Below are 24,296 nucleotides of genomic sequence, written 5' to 3' on the forward strand. Positions count from 1 at the left end.
AATTAAAGCATTTTTTAAAACCCAACAAAAAACTTAAATTGCACATTAACTCTAAGGTACAAGGGACTTGCATGTCCCACTAACAAATGTACAAATGGTCAGCCAAATGGTCAGTTTCCACCTCGTGATACCCGAGTCGCTCTCAAATGTGTTTTAAGAAACTGTTTTAACAGCTCAATGTCTCGGGTACCTTAAGGGGTTGATTTCCTCCTAGCATTTTATTATAAACAGATTGCTTGTATTATCCATCATTACAATGGTTGACCAAACAAACAGAATGACAATATATGCAAAAGAAAAACAAACACATGGTAATATTTAATCTGATATTTTATTAATAAATAAACAACATTACACTATTTTACATCAAAATCATCCCCGCCCCACCCCATTCCAACATTATCCTGGAGTTTTACAAAGATTATAAAACAGGATATGTACAGCCACATTTTGCTGTATTCTTTTTCAGCAGGATATGTTGGAGTTTGTAGCTACAATGAACACTGATAACAAGTCCTCCTTTATTCCGCAAGGTAATCCTTCCCCTCTCGGCTTTCCGAATCCACACCCCCTCTGCCTGTCGCTAGACAACGCAGAAGAATCCAGCGCATGCCCAATCAAAAGTCTCTGTGCAAATCGCTTCCTGAAGTCAAAGGTTAAAAGGAGCCGTCCACAGCTCCGAGGCAATTAACTTCAGAAAAAAATTAAATAAAATAAAAATTCAGCCAAATTAATTTGACTTGGTTCTCTCTCTCCTCGACTTGAAATGGAAAAATAACTTCCGGTCAGACAGGTCCAGCCTGTCGCTTTTAAAGCCTCATTTCACCACCCCCCCTTCCCATCAGTCCTCTGTTTTCAGCCATGACATTTTCACGTTGCGTGGTCCGATCGCTTGCTACAGCAACGCTTCTCAAACACAGTTCAGACAACAGACCAGGACTTTCTTTCAATGCAGCGACAGATTGTTCTACCAACATCATTTCTGGTGAATTCTTGTGCAATATGCACCCAGAAAGCTGCTTAACTAGGATCACTCTAGGCAAAAGCCTACACACCCACAACCTAGGCTCGCCAACAAGGGCACTGCCTCCGACACTCGTTTCACAAACAGCCCAGGGTGCCATTCCGTAACCAGCCATCTTGCTTAAAATGGTCTTCTGCTCTCCTCCGAGGACACAAATAAAATAGAGAAATCAATTAATCTGTTGAAACAAAAGCCTGGTCTGTTCTGGAGATGGGAAGCTCTGTGCTAAATGAATGACGCCTCGCTGTTTTGTTTAGGGTCGTGCTATTTTACATGATGGAGCAGCTCCTGGCTTTCTCTTTCTTGAAGGTGGATGTGATGAGCTCCGATTTGCTGGGCAGGTGCAGCAGTCTCTTGGATAGCCGGCGGGTGGGGCTCGGCTTGGTTTTGGGGTTCAGTTTGTTCAGGCAGGCCAGCGAGGCCGTTCGGAAGACGCTGTGGACGCTCTTTTCCGAGGTGAAGGCTGAACACTCCAGGTAGGCCTCGGCTCCCAGTTGCTTAGCGACGGCGGAACCCTACAACAACAAAACAGCGAACGGTTATTAACCAACTTTCAGAGCACTCCATTTGACAGCATTTTCCTGTTAATCAAGCCCTTTTCTTTTATCTAGTAAGATTCGACCAAGTAGTGGTTTGCAAAAATGTTGTGTAAATGCCAAAATGTTATATGAAATATGCATGTCAAATACAGATGGCCTTGAAGTGTTTAAAAAGTATTAACTATAGAATGCAAGAGTATTTAATAAATACAGTATTAATTCACAGCCTATTCCATATAGGAGTTAGTCTCGTGCATTTTACCATTTGTGGCTGTGTTCCTTTTCTCTTACTATTTTAAAATTGCATGTGTGACCTATTAAAGTCAATTAATTGGACAATCACAAATATTGTTTCAAAGCTGTTCAGTTAGGTTTGATTTCATATGCACAACAAATCAAAACAGACGCAATGGGGGGTTTCCAATACATGTGCACCCCACTGCATCTATCTATAGTTATTTCATACCAGGTGTTTAGCTTACCTGCTCGTGAGAGAGGGGCACTTGCTTCTGATTGGACAGTTCCATTAAAGTGCAGACGTCCGTACGGAGGTCAGTCTTGCAACCAATCAGGAGGATCCGGGTGCTGGGACAGTAATCCAGGATTTCTGTCTTCCACTGCAGGAATAATGAGACCGTTAAATCACAGCAGACGTTAACCTTTTCACTAGGAATAAAACGAGATTCCAAACACGCTGCTTCTATAAAAAACATAAAACTTGTACCGTTTAAGCAGCCTCTTCATAACTGGACTTGCAGGAGGATGGCTTGGCTAAATGAACACAAATCAAAGTCTATTCACCTTTTTAAGTGCGCTGTCAATGGTTTCCGGGCGGCTGATATCAAAACACAGGAGGACGGCATCCGAATCGCTGTAGCACAAAGGACGGACGTTGTCATAATAAGGGGACCCTGGAAGAGACAAAGAAAAACTGGTTAAGAGAGAAAAGTCAAAGGGTTTGGTATCAAAATGCAGGTTATGGTGTGAAGACGACAAGCCCCAGCCATCTACGCCGCACTGAAACCAGGATCCAAAAGGGTGGCCTTCGTAATCGCAGCATTGCTGCAGTTCAATTTACAAAACCCCAGGCTCATCCTTATTGCTGCTCTGGGATGTGGTTATGCAAGCAGGTAGAGAGAGAACTGGAATATTTGGCAGAGCCAGACTCCTCATGCTCGGAATTCTAAGCAGAGTGTTCTTGCAGGTTCTCATTTGGTACCTGCAGTACTGCGTAGCCATGGCAACAGCCCCGCTGACAACCAGCGCTGTAACATTCATGTTCCTTCCCTAACCTCCCTCACAGATTTTAAGAAGCTGACCTGAATGCTGCAACGCTTGCCCCCTCCTTTCCTCTTTTGCTAACCGTTCTCCGATAAAGTGAATTGCTAATAATTCCCTATCGATTGCGTTGTTGATGGGTTTATTGGATCATTCTATTCTAGGATCCCAACTTAAATGTGTTGCTCTAAGCAGACCCTGGTAAAAATAGCCTGCTAATTAAAAACAAACACAGATCTTAATAAAATGAGAAGCTATCCGTTTTACAATCTGCTCTGCTACAAAACAAGCGAAACTGGCAGGACTCTCCAACCGCCCACGGGAAAGGGGATCAAGACAACGACCTCAAGCTGAAACAAACCTACATTTCAGACGGTAACAAATTACTTAAATAACAAGCGACGGCCCACGATGCACCAGTCCTGGAATTTCTGCAGAGCTAGACCTGCTTAATATGCAGACAGAGGTAACTGCCGTCAACTGTGCAATTTCAGGGATGCAGACAGTGACGGCAAGAATCTCAACGCTGAACACTGAACTACTGTAGTAACATGAAAATGTGACATTACATGTGTGCATTGACAAGCCACACAATAAACATGTACATATATTTAAAATCTAGAGCATGATTGTGAGGTATACAAGAATCAGTGCTGGGACAAATCCTTGAATATTTGAACAAATACTGCTTGAAATGTATAAGACAGCATTCCTTCATAAAACAGAATTTCTAAATGGGACTAACTAAAAGAGATCATGCAAACCAACACATAAATGACACCTGAAATGAACACATTCTACTGCATGGAAGGCAATAGGCAATGGTTTTACTGCAATAGGGTACAAATACTATTTTTTCCAGCTAATTCAAAATGAGTTTAATTTTAAATTAATGAAAACCCATGTCCATGCAAGTGTTAATAATGATCTGTAACTAGGTTACCCTAACCTCATATAAAAATGAGCATTATCAGGCGGTGTGATATTACAGAAAGTTCACAAAGCTTGCCGCAGACAGTAGATAAAGCAAGCTTGGCAGATTGTTGTCACTGCATTGTTGGCATGGTCATAGCTGTACACCCAGAACAAATCGGAACGGCTGGAGGTTAAGGGGTTAATCACACCAAGCACCCCCCCTCCATATCCGTGGGAGAAATCCCCAAGTCCCCCGAGACAGCTGGGGCATGTTGGTCTTTTTCTCCACAGACCAGGGATGGAATGTATCGGATTGATAGTTACTAAGCAGAACCTCACTGTTGCTCTTACAATAGAAAAATCCTATTCACCCAGTGGGAGGCAACATTTGCATCAGAAGCCTCTCTTGGGGACTGGGTTAGGAAAGAATGACACTTTTGAAAGGAGGCTATTAAAATATATAAAGGCAAGTTCCACAGGAATTTCAGGGACCATGGGGGGTACTTTTGTTTCCTACAAAGTGGATCTGGCAAAAAGTCATCCTAAATTGAGGAGCAACCTGCTAACGAATTCTAAATCCAAATCAAGGTTGAATAGGACGGGTAAAAGCCAGTTCAAGATTAGTATTGTTCTGGAATCTGAAATTAGATTTTCGCTGGATATTATGAATGATTGCACACACTATTCCACAACTGCTTGGTAAGCCATTTACGCAACTAATCAGAATGCTAAAAGGTTTTAGACGTCATCTGCAGTTCATCAGGATTAATTCTATTACATTAGGGTGGCAAGCTGGGTTTATTATCTGCAAACCTATTGGTTTCATCTATAATCTTTATGTGAAGACAAAGCATGAAAATGTTAAACCTTTGTACACCACACAGCAGAGGCATTAATAAATACCTGATGCGCTAATCTATACCGCAGAAATCTCTGCTGACTGGGACCAGGGATGTTGCAATAAAAGCTAGGAAAAGGATCAATAATTCAACACTCCCCATGGGAGAACAGACAGCAGTGAAGCATTCGTTTCCCTCCAGCCTCTCATTGCACTTTTAAAAACCATTGTAACCAATACTAAAAACACATAACCCTTAAAGTCAGGGGTTCCAAATCTCCCTTAATAGTCTTTAGAAGCCTCCGTTGTGCAAGCGTGGTTCTATTTAGAATTACAGTGCAAACCGCGATGTCAAAGGTAGCGGGAGGTGATCACAGGTCCCAACAAAGGGAAGGCTGCTGTAGTTTCCAGACACAGTTGCTCACCATACCCATGCCAAGACAACAGCGCCAAGCCCAAAACTAGCATGAAGCAGGAAAAGGTTGCCAAGGGTTAATGCGAGCTTCAACGTAATGGCATTCCGTTTCATTTTATTTATAGAATAATGCACGACTGCTGTAATGTGCGGAGAAAATAAAACGCAGAATGTTGCAAGTCTTTTTACTCAATGTATTGCGCTGAACAGGGTAGGGTGCTAGTTTAGCACCGTTCAAGAAGGATTCAACATGGAGGGCTGTGCTTCGTACCCTGCTGGCGACACCTGCAGACGCCTCCTTTGAAAATGACATGCAAAAATGTGCAAATGTATACAGTAGTCCCCGGGAGGTCGACAAGCATCTAAAATGCCACAATTCAGCCTGAAGCGTTTTGCATTTTAAGAAGTGCGGTCATCTGAGCACCCGACATCAAAACTCGTTACTATCCGCAACGATCCATAAACGGAAAAACTTGTTATACTGTAGTCTATTTTTTCCCTATTATCTGGACAAAATAAAACATGAAACAGTGCCACAAAAGCAACAAAAAAGTGTGAAGCCAGCTGCGCGTTTTCTTTAATAATCCACACCTCTCTCCAGTGAGAATACCTTCCCTGCTAATTAATAACTCCAATTAAGAAACTAAACAATGCTAATTTGCCTCAATGAATAGAAATGAAACTATTGTATTGGTTCGGTTGCTCTACTGGGGGGGTATTTGTTTCAGAGAAAGGGTTTTTCACATTTGCAATGTTAATGCAGAGAGTTCAAGTGTGTTTTAATCTTCAAAGTCTGGCTGGGAGGAAAGCAGTCGATTTCAGGGAGGGAGGGAGGAAGGGAGGCAGGGAGGAAGGGGGCGGGCCTTGGATATGCGAGTTTAAACTTTTCATAATCAATTCATACAAAATTCAACAAGGCATTTGTTGCTACGAGAGAATTACTCTACATAGAGCTGAAAGAAAATCAATATATCGACCCAAACCATACCCACGTCATCACATTCTTGCACTGAAGATGGGTCAAACTATAAACTAATAATTTACTTACCTAATAGACAAAATCTTATTTAAAAAGATATAGAAACACACTAGTATATATGACTTGTCTAGGCTGTACTTGGACAAAAAACGGTTAGCAAAAATATTTATAAAACAAACACTAAAATATGTTTATAATCCGTACATAACACTAATTACAGAACGGTAAAACAATTACCGCTGACGAAGGTTAATGTACACACACCACCGGTAAACCACAATCAATACTTCATTGAAACCCAATATTGATTACTGATCAATTATTCTTACCTGATGTGTCCCAAAGGCTGAGCTCGACTCGGTGGTCTTCCAGCTCGAGACAGGCGGTGTAGTTTTCAAACACAGTCGGGACATAGGTCTGCAATAACAGAGCACACGCGGTTACACTTTATAAAACATGTCACGACACACGACAGCCTAAAGAAACGCGATACTCTGCATGGAGCTACATCCTTGTATACATAACATCGTAAAGGTATCAATACTGTAAATATGTTCTATTTTTATTGGTTTATCTTTTTGTAAAACAGTTTAAAATATTAAAATGTTAACAAGAAAACGATAGTGATGTTTTAACAAAATACCGATATTGTAAACTAAATTACATACAATACATGAATTGTAGCAGGGTTCAAAAATACCGTTACAATGTAGTCGTTTGCATCGATGCAATACATACACAACACAATTAAAACTCATTAACCGACTGGAATACTTTTTAATAGACGTATCCGGCATCCGAAGCTTTTTGCACGACAAACCAGAAGCGAACCTGTACTGCGTAGCATTGCAATCTAGCTGTAACGAGGCGCCGGTAGATACGGCATTCCTTGACAACACTAAAATAATGGGCTTGTTCTATTCATGAATAACATGCAACGTGGATGACACTGAATGCATCGTGCTATGTGGTTGTCTTGTTTAAACAAGACGCCTGCATCATTAAACAAAAAAAACAAAAAAAAATAATTAAGAATTGCACATACCTCTGGGTAGCTGTCTTTGGCCAGGACTTGCAACATTGCCGTTTTTCCGCACTGAACATCTCCAACTAGGACGAGTTTACACCTCACCACGGCTGGCTGTATACTTCTCCTTTCCTTCATTGTGAACTTGTGTGTTGCGTTGAGAGACCAAAAATAGATATATAGGTGAAGGTACAGTCTTGTTGCTATCAGTCACGACACAAAAATCCCGCGTGGATCGTCACAGTCCCAAACTCGAGCACTCACAACCTCCTCCTTGTTTCTCTGCAGTGCAGTCTGATGGGGGGAGCGACAGCGACAGCCTGCTTTAAATAGCCTCTTCAGCCAATCAGATTCCAGTATCTGGCTGTGACGGCCTCCGGGGAAATTCAGGCATTTCTCAAAGTTCTGTTGCCCCCCGCCACCCCCCCTCCCAAAATCCCCCTTTACTCCTCCGACTATGTTGAAGTATTAGTCAATACGGTACTATGTTATTGCAGAGAGACGGAATGTGTATCGCTGTCTTTATTTAAAAAAAACAAAAAAAAACCAAACATGGATAACTGTAAGTCGCCTTGGATAAGGGCGTCTGCTAAGAAATAAATAATAATAATAATAATAATAATAATAATAATAATAATAATAATAATAATAATAACAACAACCATGGCTATTCAAAAACAATGAATAAGCCATGTCTGTGTTTTTGAATAGCATTAGGGTTGTATCCAATGTGATGGACAATGGCGAGAAGTAAATTAAATAGCCGCAGGAATGCCATGTGTATGGTTAGAAATATTTATAATCGATCCGCAAGCACCTTCTTCGATAAAGGTAAGGTACGCGTCTCGAGGGAGACAACCTTTTTGAATACTAGACGCGCTTGAGTTAATTTAATTGTGTCCTTCGCACCTTTTTTTTAATCAATTAGCATCTCGGCTTTTTTGTTTTCTGCCGCAGACTCAAAGACAAGCCGACGCATCTCTTTTTAATACACGTTTGCTTTTTTTTTTGTACTGCAAGAAATACTGTTTGATAAACACACACACACACACACACACACACACGTCTGCCGGAAACTAAAACATTGATGCTGAAATTCAATAAGCGTTTGTTCTTGTTCAAGCTTTCCTTAACTTTTAACCGATGCAGGAGCCAAATATCTTATATTTTGCTGGTGGGTAAAGCTGACATCATCACAAACATAGAGATGCAATCCTGGTGTAGTGTCAGAAAGTGGTACATCATCAGAATTTGATAGGAGTACCAAATCTTAACCCTGTACGTTGTTGCATTGAAAGTGGTACGCTGTCAGATTTTGGTACATGTGCAATCAATTGCGATCTGAGGTACAGAGGTACAGTTACCATACATATTATTTTTGCATATTATTTTCTTAATGGTGGAAAAATATGATAAATGACATTAACAACAATGTAAAAGACTGAAAACAGCATGCCGTACCAGATTTGAATGGGTACGTCCCTGCTTTCTTGGTAGAAGTTGTTCAGTCATGTGCGAGGAAGCGCAGTGCGCTGCGTATCACTTAACACTACAACGGTTATTAAACATTTGCATTAAAAATCGCTTCAGTGATTTTTTCGACAAATGTCGCTGAATTAAAAAATATAAAGCAATATTTATGCAGTGTTACTAGATGAAGTGCAGTAAAATGTGGTGCAATACTACTAACGGTATACTTCTGGAATACTCCAGAGAAACCAAAATACTGCATCATTATTGCAGTTTATTTTTCAAAACTATAGACAGAAACTGAACAATAATGGAGGTGACTAATGATGACAAATACTGTAGCGTTTAATAAAGCTAACACTGGCCTTGGTGAGCAATTCCCTAACGGAAATGTGTTGTCTGTTAGAGATGGCAGCAGTGTGGAGTAGTGGTTAGGGCTCTGGACTCTTGACCGGAGGGTTGTGGGTTCAATCCCCAGTCGGGGACTCTGCTGTTGTACCCTTGAGCAAGGTACTTTACCTAGATTGCTCCAGTAAAAACCCAACTGTATAAATGGGTAATTGTATGTAAAATAATGTGAAATAATGTATAATGTGATATCTTGTAACAATTGTAAGTCGCCCTGGATAAGGGCGTCTGCTAAGAAATAAATAATAATAATAATAATAATGGGAACCCTAACCTTTTCCATTCAACACATACGCTTGGGATTTTGGGGTCATTTTAATATTGAATGTATCACAGAAACATTTCTAACATTTAGAAGCTAGTAATAGGTACTGTGATATGTGAAATAACTGCAATGGATGCCACATTCTCAACACAACTTTCTGAAAACACAGCAATAGCTGTCTGCTACAATGTCAATGCACTTATAGCAATGCTCTACAGCGAAACATGTAATGCAAATGCAGTTGTGTTGCTGGTAATGCTGTGGATCTGCTACCCTTCTTCAGAGTAAAACACTAATGTTCTAATATCTCAAAGTGAAGTCTCTTGCAGGTACACCAGAGCGTAACCATTAGCCTGTCCCCCTGCAACACACTGCCCCACCGAATCAAGTCCACATTTGTTCTATGTACTGATCTATTTTTTTTTTTTTCATACAATAGGGGACCTTAAAATGAATCATGTTCGAAAGCATATTTAAGAGCACAGGGGCGTTTTTAACCTCTGTGCTTTAAAAAAACAACTACCAGGATTCAACGAAACAGAACACGCATTCAGAATGAAGCGACTGGAATGCTGGTACCCCCCTTCCTTGAGAACATTTTGCACAATGATTAATCCGTCCTAAATTATAAAAAATTACATTTCGAATCAATAAAAGAAAAAGCAAACGACAGCATTGGTTCATTTCAAACGATATAATTTGCAACTTGAATTAAGATCCCACCAGTGAATGGAGTGAACATACACAGTGATCTTACATAGAAGTTTTATTTGGTGGGTTTTCATGTCAATTTGCAGGTCACTTGAGTGGTCTGGAATACGTTGATTAAGATCACGTGTGATATTTTGTAAAAGTCGTTATTTAATGTGCATCTAATTACAACTGCTGGTGCTGATTCTGTTTTTTGGTCTGCCGATTAGTTTTTTTTTGCTCTATTGTTTTACTCTTGTATGCGTCTTTGATAGCTGAGATGATCAAATGAGCTTCAGTGTAGCCCCTTGGTGGCACCAAGGCTTGACAAGACAACAGAGTCACACAACAAATCATTATTGTCTCCTGTTAGATCAGTATTTTATCCTAAATGAAAAACAATAGGTATTTGCTTTTAAGATAATTCTCACTTAAGCAACAAAGCTAGTCATTATCTCCTCTCTGGCCAGAACACGATGACTAATTATCCCAGTCCACCAAGACGGCCGTTGATCAAGATATAGCCTGATGTCTGTCTCACCTTTTCAAACACTTTGTTTTGTTTATTAGTTTATTATAGCAGCCTTTTTTGTTTATTCACAATACGTCTTATTTAGACAAACCAGAGTTGTTTTTTTTTTTTTACTTAAATAAGGGTGATTTGCAATAATCAGATTTAGTACAGTAAGTAGGAGTTTGGTTATTTTGTGGTTTTAAGTTATCAACTCCCTTCTAAAAGTTGTCCACTGTAAAAGCATAGCAAAGTGTAATAAAGGAAGTATGGTAAAGCATAGGGAAGCATTGTAAAGCACAGAGAGGTCTGGTAAAGCATAGGGAAGCATTGTAAAGCACAGAGAGGTCTGGTAAAGCATAGGGAAGCATTGTAAAGCACATAGAGGTCTGGTAAAGCACAGGGAAGCATTGTAAAGCACAGAGAGGTATGGTATTATTATTATTATTATTTATTTCTTAGCAGACGCCCTTATCCAGAGCTACTTACAATTGTTACAAGATATCACATTATTTTTACATACAATTCCTCATTTATACAGTTGGGTTTTTACTGGAGCAATCTAGGTAAAGTACCTTGCTCAAGGGTACAGCAGCAGTGTCCCCCACTAGGGATTGAACCCACAACGCTCTGGTCAAGAGTCCAGAGCCCTAACCACTGCTCCACACTGCTGCCCTGCTGGTAAAGCATAGGGAAGCATTGTAAAGCACAGAGAGGTATGGTAAAGCATAGGGAAGCAGCGTAAAGCACAGAGGTCTGGTAAAGCATAGGGAAGCATTGTAAAGCACAGAGAGGTCTGGTAAAGCACAGGGAAGCATTGTAAAGCACAGAGAGGTCTGGTAAAGCATAGGGAAGCATTGTAAAGCACAGAGAGGTCTGGTAAAGCATAGGGAAGCATTGTAAAACACAGAGAGGTCTGGTAAAGCATAGGGAAGCATTGTAAAACACAGAGAGGTCTGGTAAAGCACAGGGAAGCATTGTAAAGCACAGAGAGGTCTGGTAAAGAATATTTAAAAGCATGGCTCTCCAGTATTCACTTGACAAAAGTGTCAAAATCTTCTATCCTTTAAATGACAAACTTGAGAATTTTAAAAACACCTGGTATAAGGGATCCACGTATCTTACTAACACTGACATTTATGAATAACCCAGGTTGCTATCTTCATATTTATACCATATTTATATTAACTCTATATTGCTATGAATTGTAATGTGTTCAAGCAAAGGGTTCAACTGGATGTAATAAAATTGTCTTTATTATTTATGCATTCGTAATATATAGGTACATATATGTGATGTATGTATTGTATTGTCTTTGAAATTAATACAAGCACAATACATTTTTTTAAAAGCATGGAAAACCAGGGTAAACTATTCATAGCACAACCATGAGAAAGCATGCTAAAACTGCAAAATGACCACGGTAAGACCTTTAGCTGCAGCAGCCCTCGTTAACCTATTTTGATGCAGCAGATGTTAGTAATACAGCAGCACAGGCGCAGTGGTGTCGTTGATTAGGGCAGTGGGCTGACACGTCAAGTGCTAAGGTGTCCCAAGCCTGTTTACACTCACAGCTTGAACAGGTGGGCAGTCGGAGCCCATTTGTCTGCAGCTAAGACGTTTGAGAGGGGCTTATGGTTTGCACCCCCATAGGATCAAGGTTATCTGGGAGCCAGCTCAGCCTGCCTGTATTTTATTAATTGAGATTGAATCTGAATAATACCTGCCCCCCCCTGCGCTGTTTACACAGTCAGGCTGCCAATGCTATCACTGATCAGTCAGTTTACCAACCGTTAGCAGATAAAGAGATGGGCAATCACTGGTCAAAGCTGATTTCAGAAAGACGCATCGTGGGTTTGAGTTTAATCGAAAGGCACGATCTGAGGGGACTAGTAGCAGAAGTAGCAGAAGTAGTTAATGTACCAGCCACTCAATTTCATCCCGCCCGGGTTTATTTGTGTTTATTTTGTTTGAGAATCTAAGAGGTTGCTTGGTCAGAAAGTTAGACTGTCCAAATGAGTGAGATTTGTGAATACTTCATTAAAATGCCATTCTTTAGAGTGAGACTAAAACAGTGGCTTGAACTGTGGCAAGTTAGAAGGGACAGATTATGGAGGCAAACATTGTGTGATTGTTAATAATGGCTGTCTCTCTATTTCTTCCAAGCGTGTCTTCAAGCAAAACAAATTCAGATCATTTTCATATGTATTTACCATTTCTGCAGTTTTCAATTTTCAGTGTATTTTATTTATAGCACGCCTTTCATACCACATTATCTCAAAGTATGCAATATCAAAAAGCAATAAAGAATTACAAAGTAACAATACATAATAATAATAATAATAATAATAATAATAATAATAATAATAATAATAATAATAATAATAATAAAACAAAAATCTGAATAAAATAACAATTACAAAAATAAGCAAATAAAATAGATAAAAACAATTAGATTTGTAAGTCAGGTTAAAAAGGCTAAACTATGAAGTCTTTAATCTTATGCTTATATGATGCATTTACTGTAGTTTACCCTGGTTTGTCATGTTTTTAATATGCCATGCCTCAGTGTTCTTTACAATGCCAACATATGCCTTATCATGCTTTCTCTTGTGCTTTAGTACACTTTGATATGCTTTTACTATGGGAAACTTTTATAAGGGCAACGGCCAGTTTTAACATTGAATATCCTAGCATAATATAGAATATTGCCAATGCTGCGTGGTGTATAGGACACCCTACATATACTAGACTGTAGTTCATTGCAAATCTAGAGAGTTTGTCTTTATGCTTATGTTTCCGAATGGAGTTTTAGTCATTTCCCCTTAAAGTTTACACTCAGAAATCAAAAGCCGTTCCGATACAGCTTCCAAGAGATGCCATTGGGTTTCTGATTGGCAAGGAGGTCTACTTTCTTTTTGTTATTCGGCCCTTTTTTAAGATATCAGATATCGATACTGTTGATTCGTTGGTTTACTGTTTGTTTATGTGTTATGATATGATTTTCCCAACTCTAATTATGAGGGAGCTGTGCCAGTGGCATGATCTGCATTTCAAAGGCTGCAAAAAAACTTCAAAGAGACGAAAGGGAGACAGAATAATCGACACCTAACATTTGTTTTTTTTTTCCACTGCTGCTGCTTATCTAGAGCAAAGCCTGCTTATGCTTGGCTTGCAGGGGCTAGCAGGGTTTCAGGGAGACGTGGTCTGCAGGTCTGGTTGAGGTGAGACACTAGATATCTCCCCGTCTGTCACACTGAAACTGCATCACTGCCCTGTGTCTGGACCCCCCCACTGCTTTCATGCTGCAATACTGGAAACTACATGACTGGCTGTGAAATAGTCAGGTCACGCAGTTCCTTTAGGATTGCTAGGGTTTTTTTTTTAAATAGGCAATTAAATGCTGTGTCATTGTGTGAATCCAGTATAAATGCTTCCCTCAGTAAAAGCCTAGCAAAGTGTGATAAAGCATAATGCAGTAAAAGCATTTTACTGCATTTAATCCTGTACTTTAGAGTACTGTAATCTGTCAAGTGTTATTTAATCTGTAGTATTTTGTATTTAATTATATCCTGGTGTAACTATCACTGACACTGTTCCATTATTGAATCATATTTTGGCATACTTGTACTTGCTAGAACCAAAGTCATTGTATTTATCTTGCTCTTAATTGTATTATTACTTGTACTGTGATTCTTGAAATGTATTTTTGTTTATGACTGTAAGTCGCCCTGGATAAGGGCGTCTGCTAAGAAATAAATAATAATAATAATAATAATAGAGAAAACATGATACAGCTTAGGTAAGCATGGTAAAGCTCAGAGAGGTATAGTAAAAAGCATGCACAGTATAGCCATGGGAAAAGTGCACATTTACTGTGCAAATTTACAGCAGTAAACATTATATAAATAATACAGAATCACCTCTCAAACATGAGAAAAAAAAAGTGCATTCACCAATAGTTCAGTTAACAGAACATGAATGACCTACAATTTATAATTTTAGAAGAAATACAATTTGATAACAATGTAGGAGAATGAAGGAAAATAAATGGATATATGACTCAATACTACAATGCTTCGAAGGAAAGCCTATAAGTACAGACCCTGTTTGTTTTCAAACACACTTTCCCTTAACAAAGGTGTGTTAAGCATTCTGAAACGTTGGGCAGGGCAGAACGTATATATACTGTATATATATGAGTGAGTGGAAAGAAAAGTAAGTGCCTGTTAATACCTGTTTGCCTGTGATTACCGACCTTGGATTGTTTGACTACCTGACATGTTGCCTGAACCTGAACTTTGCTGAGAACCTGTAGCGTGTGCCAAACCCTGCCTCTGTTTTGACCAGCCTTTGGATTGTGGAAAATAAATACATCAGGTGCCGCGCTGATTTATACCGTATTACTGTGTTGTGTAGAACTTTGTTTACAGATCTGCTACTGTTTATGTGAGCACGTTCATACCTACAATATATATATATATATACATAGGCACTACCTCTGTCCTTATAGCCAAATAACAAATCAAACAGCAATTCTAACAGTATAATAACTTCTGGTTTCTTGTCTTAACAATAAATCATGAGGCTAGTACAGTGAAAATAGAATTTACATCTATTTCTTAAATTACAAAATGCTAATTAGGCATTTTTCTGTTTTGAAATATGTATTTTACATTCCATTTTTCTTTCAAAGTTTGTAAAACAGTCATATGTATATTGCATATTTACATTTTGAGACTATGTTTCAAAATGTAAATTAAATTTTGGTAAGAGAGAAAGCAGTCCTCTTTATAGACCAGTCCTGCACTGGAGGGAGTGAGGGAGCAGTTCAGTCTCCATGCCTCCAGCCTGCCCTGGACTGGAGGGAGCACCCTTTCTGTTAGGGGGTGAGGGAGCAGTTCAGTCTCCATGCCTCAAGCTTGCCCTGGACTGGAGGGAGCACCCTTTCTCTTCGGGGGTGAGGGAGCAGTTCAATCTCCATGCCTCAAGCCTGCTCTGGACTGGAGGGAGCACCCTTTCTCTAAAGGGAGTGAGGGAGCAGTTCAGTCTCCATGCCTCAAGCCTGCCCTGGACTGGAGGGAGCACCCTTTCTCTAAAGGGAGTGAGGGAGCAGTTCACGCTCCAAATTCATTTTTTATCACAGTAGAGCACCAGACCTCTAAAAATAGCTTAACTGTAAAGCATTGAAAAGTGTAAAGCATTGAAGGGCATCGAGTTCAACTAAAGAGTTCTCCAGAATTCCATCTCTCTGCCAGAATTAGAACAGAGAGAGAAAAGTCTGTTGATATTAACAGTGAGTCATCTGCCAAAATGCCCCACATACAACGCAAAAGGCATTCCTCCTGGGTGAATAAATAACATAAGGAAGTCAGGTTGTTTTTCCAGAAGGGCCAGCCAAGGGAAATTTTTGTGGGAATTTTTTAATAAACGGAAACAAATGAGGAGTAAACGTTTCCTGTAGTTCAGATAGAAACAGCTCATAGCTGCCTCGGATTATCAGCTTCCCCACATTTTCCATGTTTCTCTTCCAGTCACTCCTTAGAAAACACTGTAATTTACCGTAACTATTGCACAGTTTACAGCAGCATTGAATTCAATAACATCTTCCAGGTGCATGATGAAGATCTAGAGTCAAACCCTTTAACTATCCGAGAAGCAGCGGAGACAATAAGCAGAGGACTTCATCAGGAGCAATAACTTGACAAAAAACGACTGTGGAATTTGAAATCTAATGCTAATGCTTTATTACACTCTGCTGTGCTTTTATAATTAATTATAATTCAATTATAGTGCTCATGTCTTTATAGCAGCTTTTTAGAAAGTACAAAATACCAAAATAATGAAAACGGATTTCATGATAACGCTACATACATTGTTATAGATACAATTTAATCCCAGGTTGAGAATGACTCCTGAACAGAAATAGCTATACACGATTAACCCTGTGATGCCCTAGTATTTTTTTTAAATGAGAAACCCTACTTTATTTATGTAACTAGATTCCATTTCTTGTACAAAAACTTTTCCAGCAACACATAATGTTCTGCATGTGAAAAATTCTGGCTTGTGAGGCTTTAAATGATAATATAGAGGGTTGTGATACAGAAATGGGCACTACAGGGTTAATTACAATTGCAGACCTTCAATTACTTTATTTTTTTTTTTTGCAATTATTTTTGTGACATGTAAATAAAACATGGAATATTGCATTTTTTAAATTTTTTTTATATACCGTATCATATGGCTTACTTGCATTTAGAATACATTTAATAGCATGGACAAAACAAATTCTATATGTATTCGATCTATTTCAGATCATGTGGGTACAGACTGCTATAGTCTTGTCATTTCTTTCTCTTTATCTGGGTTGGCACCTCACTGGTAATATGTTATGCAGTGGTGAAGTATTACTGGATTTCTCTGGGTTTCCAGTAAACGAATGGAATTTCTCTTGCTCAGACACCCAAACAGCCCTCTGCTGTACCGGAGATTTCAAGAGTTCCTGTTACAAGCTTAGCTCCTGTTACAGCAAGTTGAGTAGCTCACTCTGTATTACTGTTTGTGTTTGCACTGTGGAAACACAACTGTTGCTACCATTCTACCAATGGCAGGCTCGTACCATATTAGCTGCACTTGTGCTGCCACTGTCCCTTAATATGTAACTACTGAGCTGTGATTTGTTAGGGAAAACATATGGGGAGCAAGCTTATATAGCACAGGGGAGCAGGGTACAGTACAGGGGAGCAGGGTACAGCACAGGGGAGCAGGGTACAGCGTAGGGGAGCAGGGTGCAGCACAGGGGAGCAGGGTACAGCACGGGGGAGCAGGGTGTACAAAGTTCCCAAGGTAAATTTTAAGAATGCTTTCTGCAGCTACCTGTCATGAGGTGACGAACCCCAGGCTAAAGAAATCAGCATGTGCCGCCTCCCTGAAACTCGAGCAAAAGATCCCGGGACACCTGCTCTCTCCCCAGGGTGTCTGCAGGAGCAGGAGCTGCAGTCTCCTGGACCTGGCTCCCCTGGACAGCGGTGTGATAGGAGGAGGGGCGAGGGTGTGAAAGCCTGTGTGAAGTGTTAGTGAAAGGAGCAGATGGGAGGGTGAAGAAAGACCCTGAACATTAACCAACAGCTTGCGAATATCCTTCTTCACTGACTAGATCACAACAAGGCTTTATACAACATCAACTCCAGTTAAAACTATGTATCTGAGTAGGACAGCATATAAGAAGATGCATATGTAAGATGCATGCACTGTGTAGATTGGGTGCCAGTCGAGTACAGTCATGCCCTGTCTTGGAAAAGTGGTTCCTGCCTCTTGCAATCTCCAATACATGTCTTTATATTGCTCTCTTTCCTTAAAACATTTCATTGAGTCCCAGTCATATAAAAACTTTACTTTTGCCTTCTTTACTCACAGTCACTGCCACCAATGTATCTCTTAATATAATAAGAAACAATTAATTTTACAAAACTGCAACCAACAATTTTGCTTCCGAAAGTTGTTTTGTTTTCAGTTTTGATTAAACAGCCCCACATACCTTCCACAGAATTCTAAAAAGAGAACATTAAACAAACACGACAACATTTGGCTTCGATAAACCTGTCTAACCCTCAAACATAACAGCCAAGCAGCCTGAATTATGAGCTAGGCTACATATGTTTACTTCCAAAGTGGCTCCAAATGGCCCTCACTTTGGGTAAAGCCAGCGCTCCCAGGCCAGGTGTGAGGCCTGTTTGAGGTTGCGGTGTTGAGAGCCAGCTGGGAGAGTGGAGAGATCCCCGTACTTTAGAAAAACGTCTTCTGAATTTCCTCTGTGCTGAACCCAGCAGCTGCTGTAAACACGTGGGTGTCACTGAATAAACAAGCAGGCTGACAGCCACCTCGCAATATGTTTTCAGAAACTGTTACCTGAGCCAAATTAGCATTAGAGAAGCTGTGTGGCATCTTAGGGAGGTGGGAAGATCTTATATAATCATCACTGGCTTCCCTTAGCATGTCTACTCTACACTCTTTCATAATGGCTCCACGCTGTCCTTAGCAACACTGGTAGGGTCATTGATAGAATAGTACCAGTGTAGTAATTTTGACAAATCAATATTATTTCTCCTAGAAGCTCATCTGGCTACTGCTGGGTCGTGACTGCATGAACGCTCATGAGGCTGTGTAATGAATTCATGTGCACAGCTCGCAAGACAAGCCAAGTCAAGGGTTTTAATGCTGATTAGTCCCACTGACCTGTAAGTGAGCAGTTATCCCAGCAGGCATAACTCTTCAGCACTTCTGTCACGTTGCTGCATGTCCTTTTGTGCAGAGCTATACAGCAAATATAGCAAAGCCTGAGTAAAACAGAACAAGCCCATTCGGATACCTTGACAATATCAGTTCATTACCTTAAACAGGCATTAACAGCAATAAAAACACAATGGATTTAGAAGAGGTAGTGCACAAACAATGGTCATGATTCTGTAGGCACTATTGCAGTTAGTCCAACATCTACTATGCCATATCTATCTACAGTTAGCTACAATTCAGAAGCAATCAGTTACAACTAAAGTGACACATATAGTTTTTTTCCTAATAATAATAATAATAATAATAATAATAATAATAATAATAATAATAATTCAGTTTCCTTGCTTTGAATTATCAGTTATTCTATTGATGCAAAACAATTCCTATAATCATAGGAACTGATCCGATAACGGCATTCATTTTCATAAGAATCCATATAAAAAGAAAATAAGATTCATCCCGGGATCAAACATTCAGCACACGGATTCCTGAATAATAACCCATATGTGTTCCTTTGTGTTCAATTACTTAACGAGACATCTTGCAGTAACCTTATACAACCCCACCACACACACACACAAGCACGCACGCATGCATGCACACACACACACATCCAGCGCTGGCAAGTCATTTGTCTCAGTCGTTATGTATTCTGTGTGTCTTCACAAGGCTGTCATTCCTGCTTTGACACACTGCCTGTGTATATCAAAAACTTAGCCAGAGTCGTTTCCTACATCACACGATCTGTTCAAGTTCAAAACGTGCCAATTATGTAACAGCTGCACCAGTCAATGATCTGGCTGGAGAAAAGAGAGCTCTCAAGAAGAAGGCTTGCCAGGAGATGCCACATAATCAATAGGGCGTCTGTGAGTGCCGGGAGGCAGACAGAGACATTGGCTCTCTCGCTGTCTTACTCCGGCAGGACCACTTTTTTCATTTTTAAAGGAATCAGGGCTTTAGTGCTGAACTGCAGTACAGTGAGAGAGAGAGAGAGAGAGAGAGAGAGAGAGAGAGAGAGAGAGAGAGAGAGAGAGAGAGCCTCAGTCCTGCTGTTCAGTTCCGGGACTTTCTGAAGCATTATCGTTTTTCGCAATGCAGTTTGTAGTTTTGTTGTTGTTGTTGTTTATTTTGTGATGTCGTATACAGTACACTTAACTACTGATTTGACAGTCGAATAGTTGAGTCACAAATAGTCGAAGTTTACAGCCTTGGTATGGCAGCAGTAAAAATAACAGCGCCCCGGATGAGAGGAAAATAATCTTCTAGTCTGCTTTTAAAACACTCAGAGCAGAAGTTATAATTGCCATTGATTGGCACTCAATTGTAAAGGTGAGGGAAGGACACCTTTTCTTGTTTTGAAATCAAACACATTAATGAATGGATTTATTGAATACCTGCTGATTAATACTAATTAAAACCAATTCTAAGTTTGAGTGCGGGTATCAGCACACCCCTATAACATCTGAAAAAATATGGTGACTGCAATCGTGATAATGAACACAAAAAAAGCTAGAATTCATCTCAATGCGCACAGACAGAGCTCTATAGAACTCCAGACTTATAATTGCAATTAAAATTATACCAGAAAAAAAAAAACCGCAGTGCCTCTGTCAGTGCCAGGGCTAGACCGCTGGGCAGTAGCCTGCTTTGGCTGTCATGCCCTATATACTGCAGCATAACGCACGCAGGTGCCTTCATTAGTGGGTTTGGCTAACTCTCCCCTCCCCGCGGGGCAGCGTGATTGTATCATGAGCCTACCCCCTTGAGTTTGAACAAAAAAAAAGTAACAAATACAGATGCAGTCACTGTGCAGTATTTTCCATCATGCCTGTGCACGGTAACCACTCATTTTCCAGTTTCAAACCAAAATTAGGCACTTTTATGTTTTGCAGACTTGAGAATTGCATTTAAAAAATAAAAAATAAAAACTTTTATTGTCTGTGATTGGTGTTGCAATTTATAATTCAATATGGAGGGGAAAATATATATTCTCCTGATTGTGGAGCTGCCATATGAAAATGTGAGAATCACCATCAGTGTGTCCATCTGTCTGCGGTTATTACATAGATTATATTTTTATACAGTTCTACGGTTATGCCCCCAATACAGTGCTGTGAACACGGGTTATATTTTCTGCACTCTTAAGGATAGTTCATACACTACAGGATGGTCTGTCAGCCCTGTTGAGACTCACTCATATGTGTTTGTGGGTTGCTTTGATCTCCCTATGAGATATTCAGATACAAACAAGTCCAGCATAAAGCTAATTTGATACGAATCATATGCAAAGTTTGAAATATGTGAGCACACCGTACAAAACATCTTAGGGACCTGTTAATTGCAAGATGATATTGTCTTTTACTTTATTTTCAATGTACGCATTTTTTCAGTACCAATCAATAATGAGGAAGCGTCTTCGAATTGAATTAGATAACTTATCTGAACACTTTGTCTGCTTTTTTCTTTGATAATCATAGCTGGGCATGAGGCTTGTGAAACTGTGTATGCTTTTATTAAACTGTTGTTAATGATCATTTTAATTAACATTCAAACATCCATGAGAACACAACATGATGCAATACGGATGACATCAGGCTTTTAAAATCATTTTGCAACCTAGTTCTTATTTTGCCAAGGCGTGGGGCATTTGGTATTGTACATTAGCAGGAAGCTGCTTGCGTGAAAGTCTCAGAGACCAGGTATGCTGTAATCGAGAAAGAAATGCATTAGCCGTCATAAAAGAACAAAATTAACCAAAAGCAAGCTTCTGTGCGCCTCTCTTCCTGTGTGTGTGTGTGGGCCCGTCCACTCGCATGCAGGTTTTGTAAAATGTCCCAAACAAACGGCGACCTCGTGGGGAGGGGGCAATTCTGCTGGGGGTCCGACACTATAGTGTAAATTATAGGTTAATCTGGCCCTTAAGACAAACGTCAACCAATGGGCGACGACAGCAGAGGGACCATCTATAGCTCATCTAACGAAACAAGTGAATAACCAAAATATTATCAGTTCAAAAAAGACATCTACATTGACTTATACCGTATGAACCAAATCTGGTTAAACTGGCTATTCTTTTTGACCCTGAGTTCGTTGCACTGTCAAATGTTTTTTTTTTTTCGTCTGCTTCCAGTATTTATATCAAATGAATCAGAGCTCAGTGTTTATGCAATGGAAAGTCTATCATTTTGAATCAGGTCTTCAGCAAATACTAAACCAGCAACGAGGCAGGATGAATCAGAGAGTTAACCCCTATTGTTTGTTACTGATGTCCAAGCGCTGGCATGCACTATACCATTATTATTATTATTATTATTTATTTCTTAGCAGATGCCTTTATCCAGGGGGACTTACAATTGTTACAAGTTACCACATTATTTTTACATACAATTACCCATTTATACAGTTGGGTTTTTACTGGAGCAATCTAGGTAAAGTACCTTGCTCAAGGGTACAGCAGCATTGTCCCACACCTGGGATTGAACCCACGACCCTCCGGTCAAGAGTCCAGAGCCCTAACCACTACTCCACACTGCTGCCCTATTAGAAAGTAGGGGGTATGGATGAGGATTTCAGTTGTATAAAAAAAAAAGATCAATTGAAATGCCAGTTTATTCGGTTTTGTCTTTTTATCCCTTGCGGTCCAATATTAAATGGTATCGTTTTCTTTTTCCAGGTGAGGCTGTGGTCCCCAAACTTTGCCAAAATAGTTGAACCGCTGAGTTGCTGGCTTTGCTAAATGCTGATGGGGGGGGGGGGGGGGGGGTGTCAACCAGCGGAAGTTGAGTCTGCCAGTGTTCAGATGAGCAGATGGCAATTCTTTTTTAAAACCAATGCTAATACAAGGCTGGCAAGAAGTGACTTCCATTGGGATCCCATTCTAATGCCAGTGTATTACCCTGAAGACAGCCTAGCTAGCTAGCAGAACCATTAGCAAACCACAACGTCTACAACATAGATGAGTTCATTAAAGAGAACAATGGAATTTGAGAAGTCGTTTTTGAATTTCCCACATTATATAATGGTGTTTGCTTCAATTGTTCTGAGTGATTCTGGGTTCTGTTGCTCCAGTATTGAGATACCATGTTTCTCTAAGTCTGCCCTTGTCTGGCTTTGAGCGTGTCTGGGGAATCCTAAATGAACTGAACAGCCTTTCTTGTTTCATTCATATCATGTGACAATGTGACTTTTCAACTCACCCCACCTACTCTATAAAGACAGAACAGTAGGGTTGAAAAGTCACGTGGTAACATTGTTTGAATGGAACGAGGAAGGCTGTTCAGTCCTGGCATTTCGGATTCTACAGACAAGTTCAAAGCCAAGTAAAGGCACATTTAGAGAAACATGCCACTAGATCAAATATTGGAGAAACAAACCCACTCAGAATGATTAGTAAAGGAAATATAAAAAAAAGCAATTAAAATGATATTTGAAGTCTTTTATTCTTTGAGATAAGGTGAAAGGCTGGGATCGCATTGCGGGGATTTTTTTTTCATGTTCTTACATTTGTCTGTGTCTGTGACTGCAAAAAAACATTATTTTAAAATACAGCCACAATTATCTTTTTTTTTCTTTTCTATAGAACATTGGAAAAGCAAAATAAAAATAATAACTCACTGCTGCTTTTTACTCATTAAAAAAAAAAATCCCATCGTTTACCAGTAATAACCAGCACTGTTGTAAGATATTACAATGTATGATGAATATTTTGTTTCATTTTTAGCTTCTTAACTTAATCATTAGCATTTATAAATGAAAGATAATTACCTCATTCATTATTGTTGCCCAGTAAATCTGGACTGCTGTAGCAGATTTCTCTGTACTGCACCTTGTCTGTCCACCTGGGCATTCATGGTCATGTTTACTAGACTTTCATCAGTAAGCTTACACAATGGGCTAATAAACTGATTACGTAGATTACAAGGGTGATTAGCTCAACTCTGGACTGTAAACAACGACGCACCAAGAGAACGAGGGTTGGTGTTATGGCATTTTATAAAAGCAGTATAACCAAATAGCAGTTTTAGTGGCAATACATTTTTGTCCTAAACTGGAAACGGTATGAGGTTGCCATTAATCGATTTTGACATTATGGTATGGGCGCCGAGGTGTGAGGTGTGAACATAACCAATACACGCTGCTACTGGTAATTCAATTGCAGAACCAGGCACATAGGAGACAGTATGCTACTATATATATATATATATATATATATATATATATATATATATATATATATATATATATATATATATATATATATATATATATTTTCCAAAGTTCATAGCACAGGTAGTGAAGCGTTTTTATAATAATCCTGAACATGTCTGTATTACACACGAGTGCTTGTAGTACTTCAGTCATAATAAGCGCTGAACTGTTTCACCTAACAATACTGTTAAATATAGAAAGCAAATGAACACAGCCCCTTGCTCCACATTCTTGTAAGAGAAAAAAATCTAAAAATATATTCATCAATTTCGAGGACTCGAGAGCTAATCCCGGCAGCTGCAGCACCGAAGCACCGCCAGCCCGTCGCCATAGCAACGTTTGTGTAGACTCGATTGCAATAATAATAATAATAATAATGTGGGTAAGTGATTGAAACACAGACATGAATGTAGCTTGCGGCGATGGCTGTTTTT

General features: G+C 39.6%; 1 protein-coding gene across 1 annotated transcript; it reads right to left on the minus strand.

Annotated features, from left to right (window-relative positions):
- Positions 1–312: 312 nt before the first annotated feature.
- LOC117966909 (rho-related GTP-binding protein Rho6) lies at positions 313–7,326 on the minus strand. The gene is made up of 5 exons (XM_034913797.2): positions 7,034–7,326; positions 6,318–6,405; positions 2,365–2,474; positions 2,046–2,180; positions 313–1,539 (listed from the first exon to the last, which is right to left on the minus strand). Exons 1-5 carry the CDS (start codon positions 7,151–7,153, stop codon positions 1,294–1,296), a joined length of 699 nt encoding a protein of 232 aa, XP_034769688.1. The 5' UTR covers positions 7,154–7,326; the 3' UTR covers positions 313–1,293.
- Positions 7,327–24,296: the final 16,970 nt, after the last annotated feature.

Source organism: Acipenser ruthenus, chromosome 45 (genome assembly GCF_902713425.1).
Source record: "Acipenser ruthenus chromosome 45, fAciRut3.2 maternal haplotype, whole genome shotgun sequence".
In the NCBI taxonomy this organism is placed as follows: Eukaryota; Metazoa; Chordata; class Actinopteri; order Acipenseriformes; family Acipenseridae; genus Acipenser; species Acipenser ruthenus.